We start from the raw sequence: 15,971 nt of genomic DNA, 5'->3' as shown, positions 1-15,971 counted from the left end.
GACGACTTCATCATTCGTCAGAGGCGACTCAGATTCTGTAAACTTCAGAGACTGACGCACCGCTCTGATGAGATTATCAATGCCTGGGCTGTCAAAATCTTCACTATCTGACTGCTGGTCTACTTCGCCCTCCTCACCCTCATCTTGCGCAGTGAGGTCTCGCATAGAATCATCAGACTGTAACATAGCCGAAACTGGTAAATCATAAGACAAATGAAATTTATCCCTACTATTCAAAATGGACTTGGACTTTTGGCAAGGCTGAGACCCCTCCGGTAGTCCTAGCGGTCTCACCCTAGACTCAGATCTTGCCGCTTCCCGCTCCTGTCGAGCGGCGGCCAATTCAGATTGCAATCCAGCCATGACATCTGCTAGCATAGCCCATGGAGGGTCCGGGAATGAAACCGGTTTACACAGCGGAGCCAAAATCGTATTCGTAGCGGAATCCACAAAACATACTGTGCATGTGGTAGATCCATCCGGTAACACACTCTGACAGACATGGCAGTGGTTTTTAGGTTTTGCTGGTGCCTTACTCATTATGCCGACAGACAACACAATACACAAAGACAGACAACCTGCACGACTCAGTAAATAATACTAAGGTGTCTCTCTATATATATATCTGGCATGGTGTAGTGCACATGCCAGTACTATATGAAACTGATCCCAAATTCCCACCAACACCCCTGTGCCTCCGGTGGAGTAGAGATGCAGTACAGGATCTGGAATCACAACAGGAAGACAGGAAGCAAGATTAAAATGGCTGCCATGCCTTACAGTGCAGGGTATATGTAACATGCAGCCAACCCTGTAATATAGGCTTAACAGCCTATTTCCCCCCTTATGCAGCCCTCCGCTAATGTCCTCTCCCCCCTCTGCTCCCTCCCCCGTCGTGTACCGCTGTCTGAGCGGGAATGCCGGTGCGCGGGTATCTGCAGGGAGCCGGGGAGCGCTGTAATGGAGCGTCCTGCAGCGGCGGCCGGTGCTTGTGTGGCTGGCGGGTGCGAGCGGCGGGTGAGCGCGGTGGCCGGCGGGTGTGAGCGGCGGGTGAGCACGGTGGCCGGCGGGTGTGAGCGGCGGCCGGCGAGTCTCAGTGGTGGAGGCGGCGCGGTCCGGAGCGGTTGCCGGGCGGCCTGTCCGGGGAGGCGGTTGCGGGTGCAGTGCGAGCGGCGGCCGTCTTCAGTGAACAGTGTCCCCACACAGCGGGGCGGCAGCGTGCGCTGACCGCCCCGTACCCCCAGCATACCTGACTCCAGAGGCGAAGGCTGTGACGGGGCTTCTATCTGTAAGCTCCGTCCACCTGTAGCAGCAGTCAGGGAATGTGCTGCGTGTGGCTGTGAGGGTGCTCTTCGTGAGGACCGACACGCCATGCGCTGCTCCGTGCAGCGGCACTATCCCGGACCCAAGTTTTTACAGAAACTGGGAAGGGATGTGCTGTTAGTAGAAAAAGTAAAAGGTAGAAAAAAAAAAAAAAAAAAAAAAAATATTCAAAGTAGTGTGGTTTAAGCTCCACACAAGCCCTGTTGCTATGAGAAGCACAGAAAAAACACTGAGGTACTCTGGGATATGGCGGGGAGGAGAGTTCTAAATTTGAATATTCAGTGCCTTGTTCCTACGGAAACCGTCCATATCCCAAGAGTACTCCAGTGACCCCTAGTGGATGAAAAAGAAAAAGTGTGTGCTGGAAAGAGATAGAGAGAGAGAGTGTGTGCTGGAGAGAGAGAGAGAGAGAGAGAGAGAGAGAGAGAGAGAGAGAGAGAGAGAGAGTGTGTGTGCTGGAGAGAGAGAGTGTGCTGGAGAGAGAGAGAGTGTGCTGGAGAGAGAGAGAGAGATAGTGAGCTGGAGAGAGAGAGATAGTGTGCTGGAGGGAGAGAGATAGTGTGCTGGAGAGAGAGAGAGAGTGCTGGAGAGAGAGAGAGAGTGGGGGTAGGGTGCTGGAGAGAGAGAGAGAGTGCTGGAGAGAGAGAGAGTGAGTGGGTAGGTTTTGGTGTGGCAGTTGCCATTTATAACAACCTTTCATATTCAAATGTGACTGGATTTTCTATCCTGTTGTTTGATTTCCACTTACAGTTACATTAATCTAACGCTGCGCCTCACCTCTGTGGTGCCGGTGGCAGCCACTGGAGGGACAAGGACACACACACTCCCTTTGTACACTGCACCCCGGATCATATACAGCCCCTATATACACACTGCACCCTTATACCTCTCCATATAGTGCCCCCTATGTACAGGACACATCCCTCCTCCATATACCGCATACTCTGCACCCCTCCGCCATATACTATGCTGCAACCCCAGGTTACTTGCTAATCTGGGACTCGGCAACAAGTAGCTGCAGTAACCAGGAAACAAATGCAGGAACCACCAGACAGTCCCGTACCACACCGGGGACACGTGTGGCCGCTTACCAGCTGGGGGAGAAGGTGAATCAGTCCGGCAGGAAAGGGTGAGACCCTGTGTGGGGTGAGCAGTGCAGTGACCGGAGGAGGAGGGGTCGGCAATGGGGCTGCAGATAATCGGTTTAACTGCCTTATATATACCGCACACCGGTGGGGTCCTCTGCTTGCCCCTCCCACACAGGCCATGCCCAGACCCCTCTGGCCAGCTGCTGGTGTCTACTGGTGTCCTCTACCCCCAGACTGGGCAAGAGCTGTGCAGGGACTGGTGAGCTTACACATGCCAGTACTGATGTATACAGTGCAACATCATTATAGCCTGCCCATTACAGATATACAATATATATATATATATATATATATATATATATATATATATAAGGCTAATGCTACAACCTCAGCATGACAGAGCCCCAGCTCACAGCAGCAGGACTTCCAGAAACCCGGCAGCTCCTGTGTGAGCCCACCCACCCCCACCATAATCCGCCCCTGGTGTCCGTCATATTGACGGGCTTTTCACTAGTACTATATAGTATCTGTAATAAAATAGTGAGAAACCAAACTAGACGGATTTATTTAGTCAAAACAAAAAGGACAAAAGCTACCTGCAATAAATGTCATCAGAGTAGCGTTTAGGAAAACGGTTGCTTAGTGCTACCCAAGACATTGTGCAACCCTATGTAACAGCCTGCGGGATGCGGGCATGGGTGCGATTCTGGTGAGTTAGTCCGTCTTTTTAATGTAGCAATAATTTAACCAATTAACTGATGATTTTTCCCTTCAAAACTGTTCATGACATTGTTTTTTTTTTTTTTTTTAAATGTATTTAATATAATTTAAAAAGTATTTTTTTTCATATTTAAATATATTATGCACATCTGCAGAAAGGATTTCCTCGTCAAAAACTGGAGGACACAGTAGGGCAGCGCGGGTCACATGTGACCTGGCCATGTTGTTTCTGCCTTCCAAATTATTGGTGCTTTACAAAATACGGTCTAATGCGCTGGAATCACGCCTGCATCTCGCTGATTGTGTTGTCCTCGCAGTTGCTGGCATTTACGTTTTCTTGAACCTACAAAGTGCTGGTCACAGTGAGGTTGTGACCAATCCAACAAGACCAAGCCATGACTGTGGCCACCTATAGTGCAAACACATAATTGGCGAGCAGCGGTAGTACAAGTAACCCAGGCAGGAAGCCGGCCAGTTTGTGGTGGGTACTCACGTGTCGGAGAAAGCAGTGGCTGACACGCAGAGGGTGGTTGCAGCAGCTCTCCAGCTCCTTCAGGAAATACTGGCTGTGGAAGTCCCTCAGCTTCTCCAGGTTGCCAAAGATGATGCCCCTTTTCCCGCGGAGGTCCTGGGGGAGGTCCATGCGATCCATTTCGGGGAAATAGTTCTCAGTGATGTACCAGAGGGATCGCACGTATTCCCTCTCTGTGGTCACCATCTCATCGATGATGTGCCGGAGCTTACTGCAACAGTAAATGAGAAACAAGTCAGGGTAGAGAGTGATGAAACTGATGCTTGTACAAACTGTAGGAGCAGAAACATTTCCCGGGGCCTGGTCCTGAGCCCAGCGCCCTGCAGTCAGATAAGGATTCAATAACCTTAAACTATAACTTTTAAGACCCTTGAGGTTCTTAAACTGGATAATTCAGAAAACATCCAGAATGGGCTAAACCAATTAATTTCGTGTAAAAAGCACTTCCCTCATACACTATTCATAGCACGGACCTCTACATGAAATACAATCGCATTGTAATGTGCCAAGTATCTCACTGGGCACTGATAAGCCAATGCACAGCAGTAAGACATTGTTACACTTTGGGAAGGACCCAAATGTCTCTTTATACCCCTGAGGAAACACAGAGAGAGCTGGAAACCAGCCAGTTCCTACTACTTCCCACTATGCTGGGAGTAACGCACCTTCTGGGCTTCTTCTCATGAAACAGGCAGCAATACAAGGAACACTCTGGATAATGCAATTGGTTTACACTCATCTAGTGTAGCCTAAACTTCATCATATAATCACTATAAATCCCCCTCAGGTAGAGTCCACGTCAGTTGTTCTGTGTCTGGGACACCTTTCATATTACCGATGAGGGGGACGCGGCTCCCACATTCCATCTTTATTTATACACTGAGGCACTGGCCGCTACAGCGATGATCTACTCAGACACTGGGGATCCGCCGGGGCACAATAAATAAAGGGGGTTTGTTTGAGGATGTTACACTTGATTTCTATATCTCATCAGCATCTTTTCCTTCCGGTATATAAAAACAACACCCTTCTACAGCAATCTGAAGATATATGTAACTTTAACCCTTTTGTTAACTGTTTAATGCCTGGTCCTGGCCTCCACTATCGTACCCTAAGGTCATCCCTGTGGATGCCTATGGATCCTGAGGAAGAATTTATTTTTCTTTTTTCTTTTTTTTTTTTCTTCCTCACAGGAATTTACTGAAATAACATTCGATTTCCTTTTCTGCAATTTCATAAAAAAAATAAAAGTGAACAAAAAGCAAATGTTGCTATTTCTTGGGGGGTTTTTTTGTAACCAAAGCCAAGAAATACTTTGCGGTTCTTGCTTCTGCATTAATTCACCTCACAGCAAAAGGTCGTATTCTACACGCAGGTTCCATAATAATATATGTTCTAGGAAATGCACACGCTTTTACCTGTTTGCAGGATGTGGGAGATCGGGGCATTAGAACCCCCCCCCCCCCCCCCCCCCCCCCCTCCCCACCTCTGGATTTCCCAATGCTTTCTATAGCATGGGACCTTACTGGTGATCACCAATAAATATCTGCTCCTCTCTCAAGCAAGGCTGCCCCCAAGTGTGTAGGTGCCAGGGTGGGGGAAGTCGTACACGTTAATTCCCCTCCTCCCGGCCGGATCTGGGACTGAGGGTCGACTGCACAAAGGTCGACACACCTTAGGTCGACGCCAATTGGTCGACACACCTTAGGTCGACATGGACAAAAGGTCGACAGGAACAAGGTCGACATGGAAAAAGGTCGACATGAGTTTTTTTATGTTTTTTTGGTGTCGTTTTCTTCGTAGAGTGACCGGGAACCCCAATTAGTGCACCGCGTCCGCTCGCCATGCTTCGGGCATGGTGCCTTCGCTTCCGCTACCGCTTCGTTCGGCACACTTTACCGTTCCAATCGTAGTCCACGTGGATCGTTAAGTATGAAAAGGTTCAAAAAAAGAAAAAAAATCTTGAAAAACTCATGTCGACCTTTTTCCATGTCGACCTTGTTCCTGTCGACCTTTTGTCCATGTCGACCTAAGGTGTGTCGACCAATTGGCGTCGACCTAAGGTGTGTCGACCTTTGTGCTGTCGACCTGGAGTCCGGATACCCTCCCGGCCTACTAGTATTTTTGCAGTGCACGTTGATATTCTCTGATGACCACCAGCCAATAACTAGTAAGAGGCCACATCCCCTCTTCCAAACAAGGGTATCCCCGTGTCTGTGGATGCCAGGGTGGGGGCATCAGAGCACTTTAAACACTCGCTCCCCTATTTCCCAGCTTTCTAAAAAGTTCTATAATGCTAATCCTGAAGGTAACGGCTGAGTGATGTCACTGCAGGTCACACGACATGAGGTCATTAACTTTCAATATCACTAAGACTCACCTTAAATGTTGTAATAAAGAGCTAAGTATCTGGCAAACGCCACTATTTCTAGGAGAAACCAAACTGCTCTGATAGGAACAGACTGGTTGCGGTGTACCGAGCAAACGGGATCCGGACTGAAGGTCGACAGTAACTAGGTCGACAATGTCTAGGTCAACAATGTGTAGGTCGACCACTATTGGTCGACAGTAACTAGGTCGACAGGGTGTCTAGGTCGACAGGGTCTTTAGGTCGACATGTTCTAGGTCGACAGGTCAAAAGGTCGACAGGTCAAAAGGTCGACATGAGTTTTTCACAATGTTTTTCTTTTTTTGAACCTTTTCATACTTAATGATCCACGTGGACTACGATTGGAATGGTAATCTGTGCCGAGCGAAGCGAAGGCACCATGCCCGAAGCATGGCGAGCGAAGCGAGCCTTGCGAGGGGACGCGGTGCACTAATTGGGGTTCCCGGTCACTCTACGAAGAAAACGGCACCAAAATAACATTAAAAACTCATGAACATGTCGACCTAGACACCCTGTCGACCTAGTTACTGTCGACCAATAGTGGTCGACCTAGACATTGTCAACCTAGTTACTGTTGACTTTCAATACCACACCCGAGCAAACTAGGAGGTTGGGAGAGAGTTAGCGTTTTTGGGCACATACTCTATACAGCCGGTGAAAACTACAGAATGCCCCAATCGGGTACAGTTTTCTGCGTCTTGCCCAGTAGTGTCAGCATGGAGGACTGGAGATGATACAGTAACATGTTTTCTATTCTAGCAATAGGAATATTATCGGAATACAGCTCTGTAAAATAGATAGCTACGTTATTAGCAATGCCTCTCTTATCCAACGCATGTTATCAGTCACCCGTTCCGCTGGCGGCTTACGCTCAGAGGAAACGGACAACACGCTTTCTTTCTTTAGATGCGTTCTCTAGTCACATGATAAAGTTCCATTTGGTGCTAGGATAATTATTTGCACAGATCCGAACCTTCCAGCGGATTTGTGGTATGGCTCCTGATTAGCTATATCTGGGTTATAAAAAGCTTTTCTGGGGAACAGCACCCCAGCTGACTGGGCTGCAGTGTCTGATATTCAGCCTGGGCAATTCACTGATTGTGTGACGTCCCCAAAGCTTCAGTCCTGCATTGCGTTGGCATCAGGCACCACAAACAATGGAGCCAACACCAGTGGGTGCAGACCAAAGCTCTGAGATTCTGTTTCACCATTTCAAGAAGTATTTTATTGTCCTGCAATGTCTGTGCCCGGAACGTGGCCTGTGCAACACACGGAGCAGGATCTTTCCGGCTGGCGGCTCTCCATCCAATGAGCCAGTCCAAGCCTCATCTCTATGGAGGCCAGATGAGAGTGGGTGATAGGCAGGTGCAGAAGTGGCATCGCAGCACTCTGCACCTACAACCCATGTAATGAGTGTATACACTGTAGGCATAGAAGCCTTGCTAACATTAGATTATTATTATTTCTCTAGATTTGTTTTTCTCACAGAACGGCCCAAACCACAGTTCCCTGAGCATGCCTCATGTTCTTACTGCAGACAGTATAACAACAGCTAAGAACTGTCCTACCTGCTGCGGCTCCTCCCGTCCGCCGACGAGACGCTACTCCTCCGATCTCTAAGCAGTCGCTCTGCTGACCAGTCCAGGGGGGGCGGCTGTCGGGGGCTGCAGGGCCTGTCTGCCAGTTCTGTGCTGCTTACTTCCAGCCCTTTAATGAACACACCAGTGTTACCACGCCTGCCAGGCTCGCTCAACCGCCTCTGGCACCCGTGACTTCCCACATCACTTCCAGGAAGGTCAAAACTCTGTGCCTTCCTCAATAACCTTCTGCCCATGGGGCGACATGGAGTTGGCGTGGAAGACCCAGAAGGCACCTGCTGGAGTAAATGGAGGTGAAGGTCCTCCCCGGGGACACTCTGTAGGGACAGCTTACGCACTCTGAAAGCGGATGATGCGATAGAGCTGGTAGTTGAGCCAAATGGGCTCGCCGCATATGGAATCTGGTCTGTTGTATTTCCCACCTCTGGTCGGTTACAGAGGACTCTGCCCAGCCTCCTCACCCTGCTGCACTGGGGGGATTTAGGCTCGTTTAGGAAATAAGGCACTTTGCGGTCTACAGCGTCCGAATTTCTCCGATGGGAAAGCAATCTAGGAGAGCTCTGGTCCCCGGATAACGAGCCTTTCGCCCTCAGGGCCGCCTCCAATTTCTTCTCGAAGACTTGCCTGGCCTCCTGGCACTTTGACCATGCAAACTTCCACTGCTTGGCCCCCTTCTCGCTCTTCAACTCGTAGGCAAGCTCCCTCATCTCTTCGAACTTCTTCTCTCCGATCTCCGGGTGCTGCACCTGGTACTTCTCCAGACTCTCTACAGCACCGGCGCAGAGCTCAGGGGAGTTACAGTCATCAAAACTAATGGCGGCAAGATGTCGCATCCCTTCCAGAGCCCATTCATACGCCTGAAAAAGCAAACACGGTGGTCAGAACAGCGGAAAACATCTCACACTGGTGCAGTCAACAAATCATTTAAATTACATTAGATAATACATTGTACAGATGGAACATCAGCAGCTGACAACACCAATCTCCGGCACAAACAGGTTATCGTGATCAGAGTAATACTGTGCAGCAAGCACTGACGGTTTTCTCCATAAGTCCTTTCAGGGAGAGAACGGTGAGGCGTTAATGGATAGAAAGTGCTGACAGTGTACACCCCACGGTACAAATGACCAGACCCCGCAACCAAAACAACAATGCGACCAAGGAGCCTCGGACCCATCTGAGAATACACAATACAAGCTGCTCTGAGTTTGGGCTCAGCCGGCGTCCCATAACTGCTGTATGTAGTCATCACACGGTGCTGTGCGGTGCCATTCTCAGGAATCCGACCAGCACTGCTGGACTTCTGTCAGGAACACCAAGTGCCTATTGTGCCAATTACAGAGCTGGACATTTATATGCAAATACACCAGGCTTTGATCTTTGCTTAATCTGCTACAGTAACTGCAACCCCGGCTCCTCAACCGTTCCGAGCTCCCGGCATACACTTCTGTACAGACATTTACTGCTGTCACATGCTCCGAGAATACAGACCTGCATGGACCCAGGTAGGTGTAGAACAAAGCATTTATCTGCTGACTGGACACAGTCAGCAGATAAATGTCCAACACAGGGGAAGGAGACGGAAATAGGGGCGTGTGCAGCGCCTGAAGAAGACGGAAATGGTTTGTGACAAAGCAACGAATTGTAAGCTTTTCTGCCAAGCTGTAAAGTTTTATTCCCAGGAGGAACAATGTAATTCTGAGTTAGAAATCTCCCGTTCAGTATCTTTACTCTGAGACATCTCGGTGCCAACCCCCTGATATATACGTGCACCAACTGCTAAGTATTCATAGCGGTGCCTCCAGGAGAACAATACCAGGCACTTTTCCTGTGGGAAAGCGGAGGCCGGACTCCTGCCGTGACTTACAAATAGTCATCTTACATTCAGAGCTGCTAACGGCAGAAATCCATGGAGGGTGACCCCGTGCCAGGCCAGGAGTTACCCAGTATCAGTAGGAGGTAGAGTATACGCCCAGACAAGAGCTTTACCCCTTACCCTGGAGTGCGCAATACTACGCTGTGCGACAGGATTCCATATTCATCCCCTACACAATGGATCTTGCTACAACCACAAATATACTGTACATATAAGGGTCCTCATTACTTCAGTTTGCAAATAGCATACAGCCCCTAAAGCAGGTCTGGCCGACTTGTGGCTCTTCAGCTGTTGTGAAACTACAAGTCCCAGCATACCCTCCCACCATCAAGTGGTAAAGCATGCTGGGACTTGTAGTTTCACAACAGCTGGAGAGCCACAGGTTGGCAAATTGTCTTTGTACTGCTATCAACCCTTGGTGTCTTCCTGTAGTGTCCTTATACTAGAGCTTCCTGTCAGGAGTGCATGTGAATATCATTCTTCCAACTGAACAAATGCAATTTCCCGTTATTAGAGTTCAGACCTGGAAACATTTCCATACAGTTTACCCCTAATTCTATGTTACAGGAGCGCCATTGCAGACAGATTTGTATAAAGTGACATTATGGAAATAAATATGGGAAATGTGTATTACAGGGGTCCCAGCATTCCCTGCCACCGTTTTGGCATTAGGGCGTGCTGGGATGTGTAGTTCCACAGCAGCTGGAGGGCCACATGTTGAATACACGTGTTAGCAGGTGGTTAGACACTGACCAGTCCCTGCTATAGTATTACACAGCTATTACTTGGTGCGTTCCAGCCAAGTGTCCACATCATCCTTCAACTAATTAGAACCATGGTAAAACTGCTTTCTGGTTACAACACAATGGTGGTCATTCTGACCCGTTCGCTCACTGCTTTTTATCGCAGCCGAGCGAACGGATACCCACTGCACATGCGCCAGCGTCGTAGTGCGCCGGCGCATGCCAGACGGCCGAAGGCCGTAGCAGGGCTGCGATCGCCTCTGACTGATTGACAGGCAGATGCATTCGCTAAGCGGGAGGCGGCGGAACGGCAGCGTTTGGGCACCGTTTCGTTGGCTTGGCAGGACCGTGTGGGGAGTGACATCATATGCAGCCGCTGCGGGCCGGGGAGCGACGAGTAGCTCCCGGCCAGCACGCTAAAGCTGCGCTGGTCGGGAGCTACTCTGGAAGTGCAAAGGCATAGCCGCTGTGCAATGCCTTTGCACTTATGCGGGGGGCGGCACTGACATGCGGGGCAGACTAGCCCTGTGCTGGGCGTCCCCCCGCATGTCAGTGTGAATGATCGTAGCTGTTTAGAAGTGTCCACAGACCAGATTTATTAACGCCTGGAGAGTGATAAAATGGAGAGATAAAGTGGCAACTACTCAGCTTCTGTTGTTTTTGACACACAGCCTGTAACATGACAGTTAGAAGCTGATAGGTTGGTACTTTATCTCTCTCCAAACGTTGATAAATCTGACCCAAGTTTTAAAAAAATCTGCTCACTTCCTACAGACAGTGGATGGAGCTGATTTTCAGCCTATGACCTCATCAGGAATTTATGACATCACTGATTCGGAAAAAGAAACTTCTGTATAAGAGTTTTGTCACGGACACAAAATATTATTGTTTGACATACGCAGGATTATACATGTATGAGACAAAAGGGAGCCTGTGCGCAGGATTAATAACAGTCCAGCACTTTATCTCCACCAAGAGAGAAATCCTAATTTCAGTCATCTCCGACAGCAGCCGCTAAACACAGAGACCATTAAAGGCCTGTGTCCACTCACGACCTCACTGTCCAGCTATAAATGACACATTGTCCCTGGTAACAATCTCCCACTCACAAATGCGCTGTGTGCAATCTCTTCCCCGCACAACTGCTGCACTTCCAATGCTGCATGTCACAGAGTGACAGAAGCGGAGGCTTCTCATGCAGAGGTGCAGGAAGGTGCAGGATTTAGGGACAACTTTGCTGGCCTCTAGCAATCGATGTACAGAACAATAGCTTCATTAATCAGCAGTCAGTGCTGTGATCTATGGATGCTACAGTCACATCTGCTCTAAGCACAGGGCAGATGTATGCGTCTTTCCATTCAGTGGCGGCCTTAGTGTGTGTGTGTGGGGGGGGGCACCAGGACCTCTCTATAGACAACACATAAAGAAAGAAGCTGGCAGCAGCTGCTGGTGCCCCGTGTCAGCCCCATCCATTGGTAACGCTAGCCCCTATACAGCGCTGCAGACGTAGCGTCCCCAGCACAATGAGGGGTCAGCAGCGGGAGCAGCTCTATGGAGACCCCCGCAAGACTTACGTCCAGCAACTAATGAATGGCTGCAGCTTCAGCAGCACAGCAGAACACAGGGCGCACTTGCAAAACCTGCGATCAGTCATTAAATCCCTGTACTGTACTGTGATAACTTTTTCAGCAAGGGAGTTTTATTGTTTTTGTTTTTTTTAAAACCTGAATCCATGAAGAAGTGTCATCTCCAATGCGGGGACAGTGGAGATCGCCCAGTTTGTATCCCAGTTAATCCCTATTTGTGCCCTGTTCTAGAAGCGGTGCAATGAATAGATAAATGCTGCCACCGGTCCACATTATCATCCCTGACGGCGGTGAGGAACCCCGGCCATGGGTGGCTTTCATCTGCCTCACCTTTGCACCAGTCCAGGTGTGAGAGAGTTAACGTGTTCCAGCTCAAGGAGCGATGATTTGGAGATTGAGGACCGTGTGGCTGGAATTTTAATTCAGCTGAAAGGAATTAGCTAAGAGGGGTGCAGGAAAGGACAGCGGAGATCTCAGCCAGGAACATGCACTACATGGAACATAAAAGGGACAGCGTTGCGTTACGGGACGTGTTTAACTCTGGTACTTTCCTGATATTACAGCACTCAGAAAATAAAGAGTGGCCCCCACTGTGTCCTAGCTGAAGTCCCACAGATAGATAGATAGATAGATAGATAGATAGATAGATAGATAGATAGATAGATAGATAGGAGGGGGCCCATCACGCAGAGTGGAGAGCAGTGTTATTTTAAGCCCCAGGACACAACAAAGGTCCCTTCTTCAGCCTGATGAAGGAGTCTGAGTGTCCTTACAGCCGGGTCAGGACCCCTGAATGGAAGTCACAGCTGCAGCCCCACATCTCCCACTGAATACCCTGCCGATCTGCATGTGAGATTGTACGGATCATTTATCAGTCACCCTTGTGGGGTAGAACAGGGTAACGTCTTCTTCTAAAGTTACTGCTTGGTAAAAATAAGCAACTATTTCATCCCAGTGGAGCCTTTAGTTGTTATTTCCATTGAACTTGGAATGACAGATGAGGGACGCCGGTGTCACCGCCTCGAGGCATTAGTAACCAGACAAGAAGTATAATTTACAGCCCCACAGGACAAATGGAGAGATATATATGTGTTGCTGTGTTTCTCTCTAGATAATAAGAATAAGCCTGGACACAAACGGTAGATGAAGACACGTTATATATCCCAGTTCCCCTGCATCGGGTACACATAACTGGATGCACAGATATATAGACGAAAGCACTGACAGGAGAGAGGGATCAGGGGTCCTATATATCCCCAGCGAGCCCGGAGACAGGGAAACAACCTCCCACATACCCAGCCGCTCCAGGATTTTGTTAGTGTTTGGCTCATCCAGGTTACACTTGCTCTGTTGGTGTCAGCAATGGGAGAACCCCTCAGAGCCAACTACTACCAGATTTGTGGTCATTTTCACCAATTGTGTGACAGGAACCACAGAAACCTATGGAAAGACCATTTTCCAAATGACCCGTCACGGTTTTCCCCTATGTAATGCATCTGATGACCCCAGTACGCTGCCACTATAGAGCCCCTCTGTTAATCCAGAACTTCCATACACTATAAAACGCAGAGGTGCAGCTTAAAAATACAATATTTTCATAGAGTTTTGTCCTAAGTGTTAGACTTAGTTGCTAGGATCCAGCATTCCGTCCAGGCAGCTCTTCCCTCTGTATAACATGTCGGATACACCTCACAGCTCCATATTGATGTATGTATTACAATGCAAGCGCCGGGCCGGTGACTGACAGCTCTGCCGTGTATTTAATAATCCGTGACCCTAAAAACACAGCAGCTGTCGGTCATTAGACCCCTGTCGGCTTCATGTAACTTCCAGCCTAATGACAGGAGTAGCTGTCAGGTCTGGGATCTACCGACACATATGTGAAGCGGTGGATTAATTCAGCAGCCAATTAGACGAGGACCAGACATTTATATGCAGGAGCTACATAGCGAGTTACAGAGAGCTGCCCCGTTACGCGGGCAGTATACTCTCACCTCTGTACCTCTAAGGAATAATAATTCCGAGTCTCCCTTCAGGAAGAGGTAATCACAAGCGGAGTTATGCACCAGACAAGTAGCTACAATTCTCATTTTACATATTAAGCTTATAGTAGATAGTGATTGGAGAACACATTGTATGTGTCTGCAGTACATTCAGCCCCTGGCCTGCCTGCACTTGCTGTTATATGGTCAGTCCTCAGCGGCTGCCTGGGTCCCCATAACTAACAGTAGAGGATACATTATCCCATAGATCACCTTCACCTGGATGGAAACGTCTCTTAAGTGGAGTTTTAGTAGGTTTCTGATTTGTCTTTGTGGAACAGATTCAGGGGCTTCTGTGGCGCTAGATGCAAATGTGATTTGTGTGTTTTCTTTTCCCCCCGCAAACTGTATTTGCTTTCACCGGCACAGACGCACCGGATGCCCAGACGCATCCTCTCCCATACAGACTGAGATGCATTTGTGCGCTAAGGGGGGGCGTGACAGGGGTTGGGAGGAGGCATGTAAGTGCAGCCAAAATACAGTAAGGGCGTGATCATGAGAAATTCACCCCGTGCTCCCCACATGCAGCGGACCACTTACAGGTGCTCAACTCCTGATGCAAAATGCAAACTGATGATGCTTCAAATTTAACTTAACTGAAATGTAATTATTAGGTAATAATAAGCCGGTCTATTCATGTCCTGTACTGTGTATGAATTGTGTGCTGTCATATACTACTGACACTGTGCAGCTACACATCTCCCGGTTCTCACCCGGCATATATACTACCCTTGCAGAGCCGGATGCATCTTGATCATATAGCCAGTTCTGCAAGCCTAGCACAACACACTTTTTCCATTCTGTTCGGGGGGAATTTTGCGCTAGCGATTTAGACACAAGCCCCGTACAACTGTACATGAACCCCCCCCCCCACAAGGTTTAGCACAACCCAGGAGACAGATATGATCCCCCCAGGATAGAAAGGAGGACGTCTCTTGTACGTCTCTGATCAGTGACCATCCCATCTCCTTCCTAGAGGGATAGTTCTCTGTACACCACAAATTCTCTATTTACATAGAGATGAACTATTGGCTGCTAGGAGCGTACTAGAGGCATCTGGCTGTTTACGGCCACTCGCACTGACAGCCGGAGAACGTTAATGCATCAGGGTCTCTAAAGGCTACTTGTATGTATAGGGGCCCGCTCAGTAATAGGCATGTAATTACCCCTTTCAGTGTAAGCCTCTGTTTCTCTCATTAACCCCCTAAGACCATTAACCCCCCTTCTTGTAGAATCCCAGCTGCAATAATACTGACCTGGCCAATCTCAGCGCTGGCTGCCTGGTAAATGTAACGCTACCAAGTTCTTATCGCTGAATCCTGTCTACGAATTTCACACAGACGCCCAACTCAAAATGAGCGCACACAAAGGAGCTCAACACACCCAAATCCCTCTCAGCACGAGCGCAGTAATACGTATAATGTTTTATGCTGTATAAATGTACCTCTGATAAAGAGAAGTAGGCTGATCGATACCCAGTGAGTTCCCAGTGTCCAGTTAACAAGTGAATTAATTAATGTTTTGGGTTTTTTTCTTATTAAATTGTCTGGAGCCCCCAATATTCCAACATTGCGATGCATTAAACATAATCACCGGTCCCTCTATAACCGTTTCCTTGAGAGCAGGATTATCCAGCACCTGCCTCTGCAAACAATAGGGACCGCCGGGCACTAGATAAAGGATGCAGTATTATAGAAAGCGGGGGATCATCGTACCTGTACGTCTGCAGATCCCATTGGTGTGTTCCAAGTCTGAGCTCTGCTCCTCGCAGCCGTCTTCTCATGATCAGCAGAAGAACAGAGTGACCGGCGCCCAACGTCTACACCCTACCAAGAGCAGCTATTCACAAGCAAATGTGAGCTAGCTGAGCAGATGGGCTGCCCCTGAACCCATTGAGAAGACTGGGGAGGGGGATGGGCCCAGACTGAAGTGTGTGTCTGGGGGAGAGAGAGAGAGGGGGGCTTCATGCCAGATGAGAGCTGGTGAAGGGGCAGAAGAAACACGTGGCTCTATGGTAGTAACAAATGCAGAGTTTTATCCACACCGGCACTCTGTGGGTTAATGGTCATTACGT

General features: G+C 48.8%; 1 protein-coding gene across 5 annotated transcripts in view; it reads right to left on the bottom strand.

Moving 5' to 3' along the window:
• Positions 1 to 15,971, bottom strand: part of LOC134969566 (pleckstrin homology domain-containing family G member 4B-like) — a 224,199-nt gene that overhangs the window by 76,785 nt on the left and 131,443 nt on the right. For all 5 annotated transcript variants that reach the window (XM_063945601.1, XM_063945604.1, XM_063945600.1 and 2 more), the window contains exons 14-15: positions 7,621 to 8,507; positions 3,625 to 3,874 (exon numbers count right to left, since the gene is read on the bottom strand). In XM_063945601.1, coding sequence (XP_063801671.1) covers positions 3,625 to 3,874; positions 7,621 to 8,507 — 1,137 coding nt within the window. The remainder of the gene's footprint in view (positions 1 to 3,624; positions 3,875 to 7,620; positions 8,508 to 15,971) is intronic.

Source organism: Pseudophryne corroboree, chromosome 11 (assembly GCF_028390025.1).
Source record: "Pseudophryne corroboree isolate aPseCor3 chromosome 11, aPseCor3.hap2, whole genome shotgun sequence".
In the NCBI taxonomy this organism is placed as follows: Eukaryota; Metazoa; Chordata; class Amphibia; order Anura; family Myobatrachidae; genus Pseudophryne; species Pseudophryne corroboree.
The sequence above is the reverse complement of the archived record's forward strand: the minus strand, read 5'-3'. Positions and strand labels throughout refer to the sequence as shown.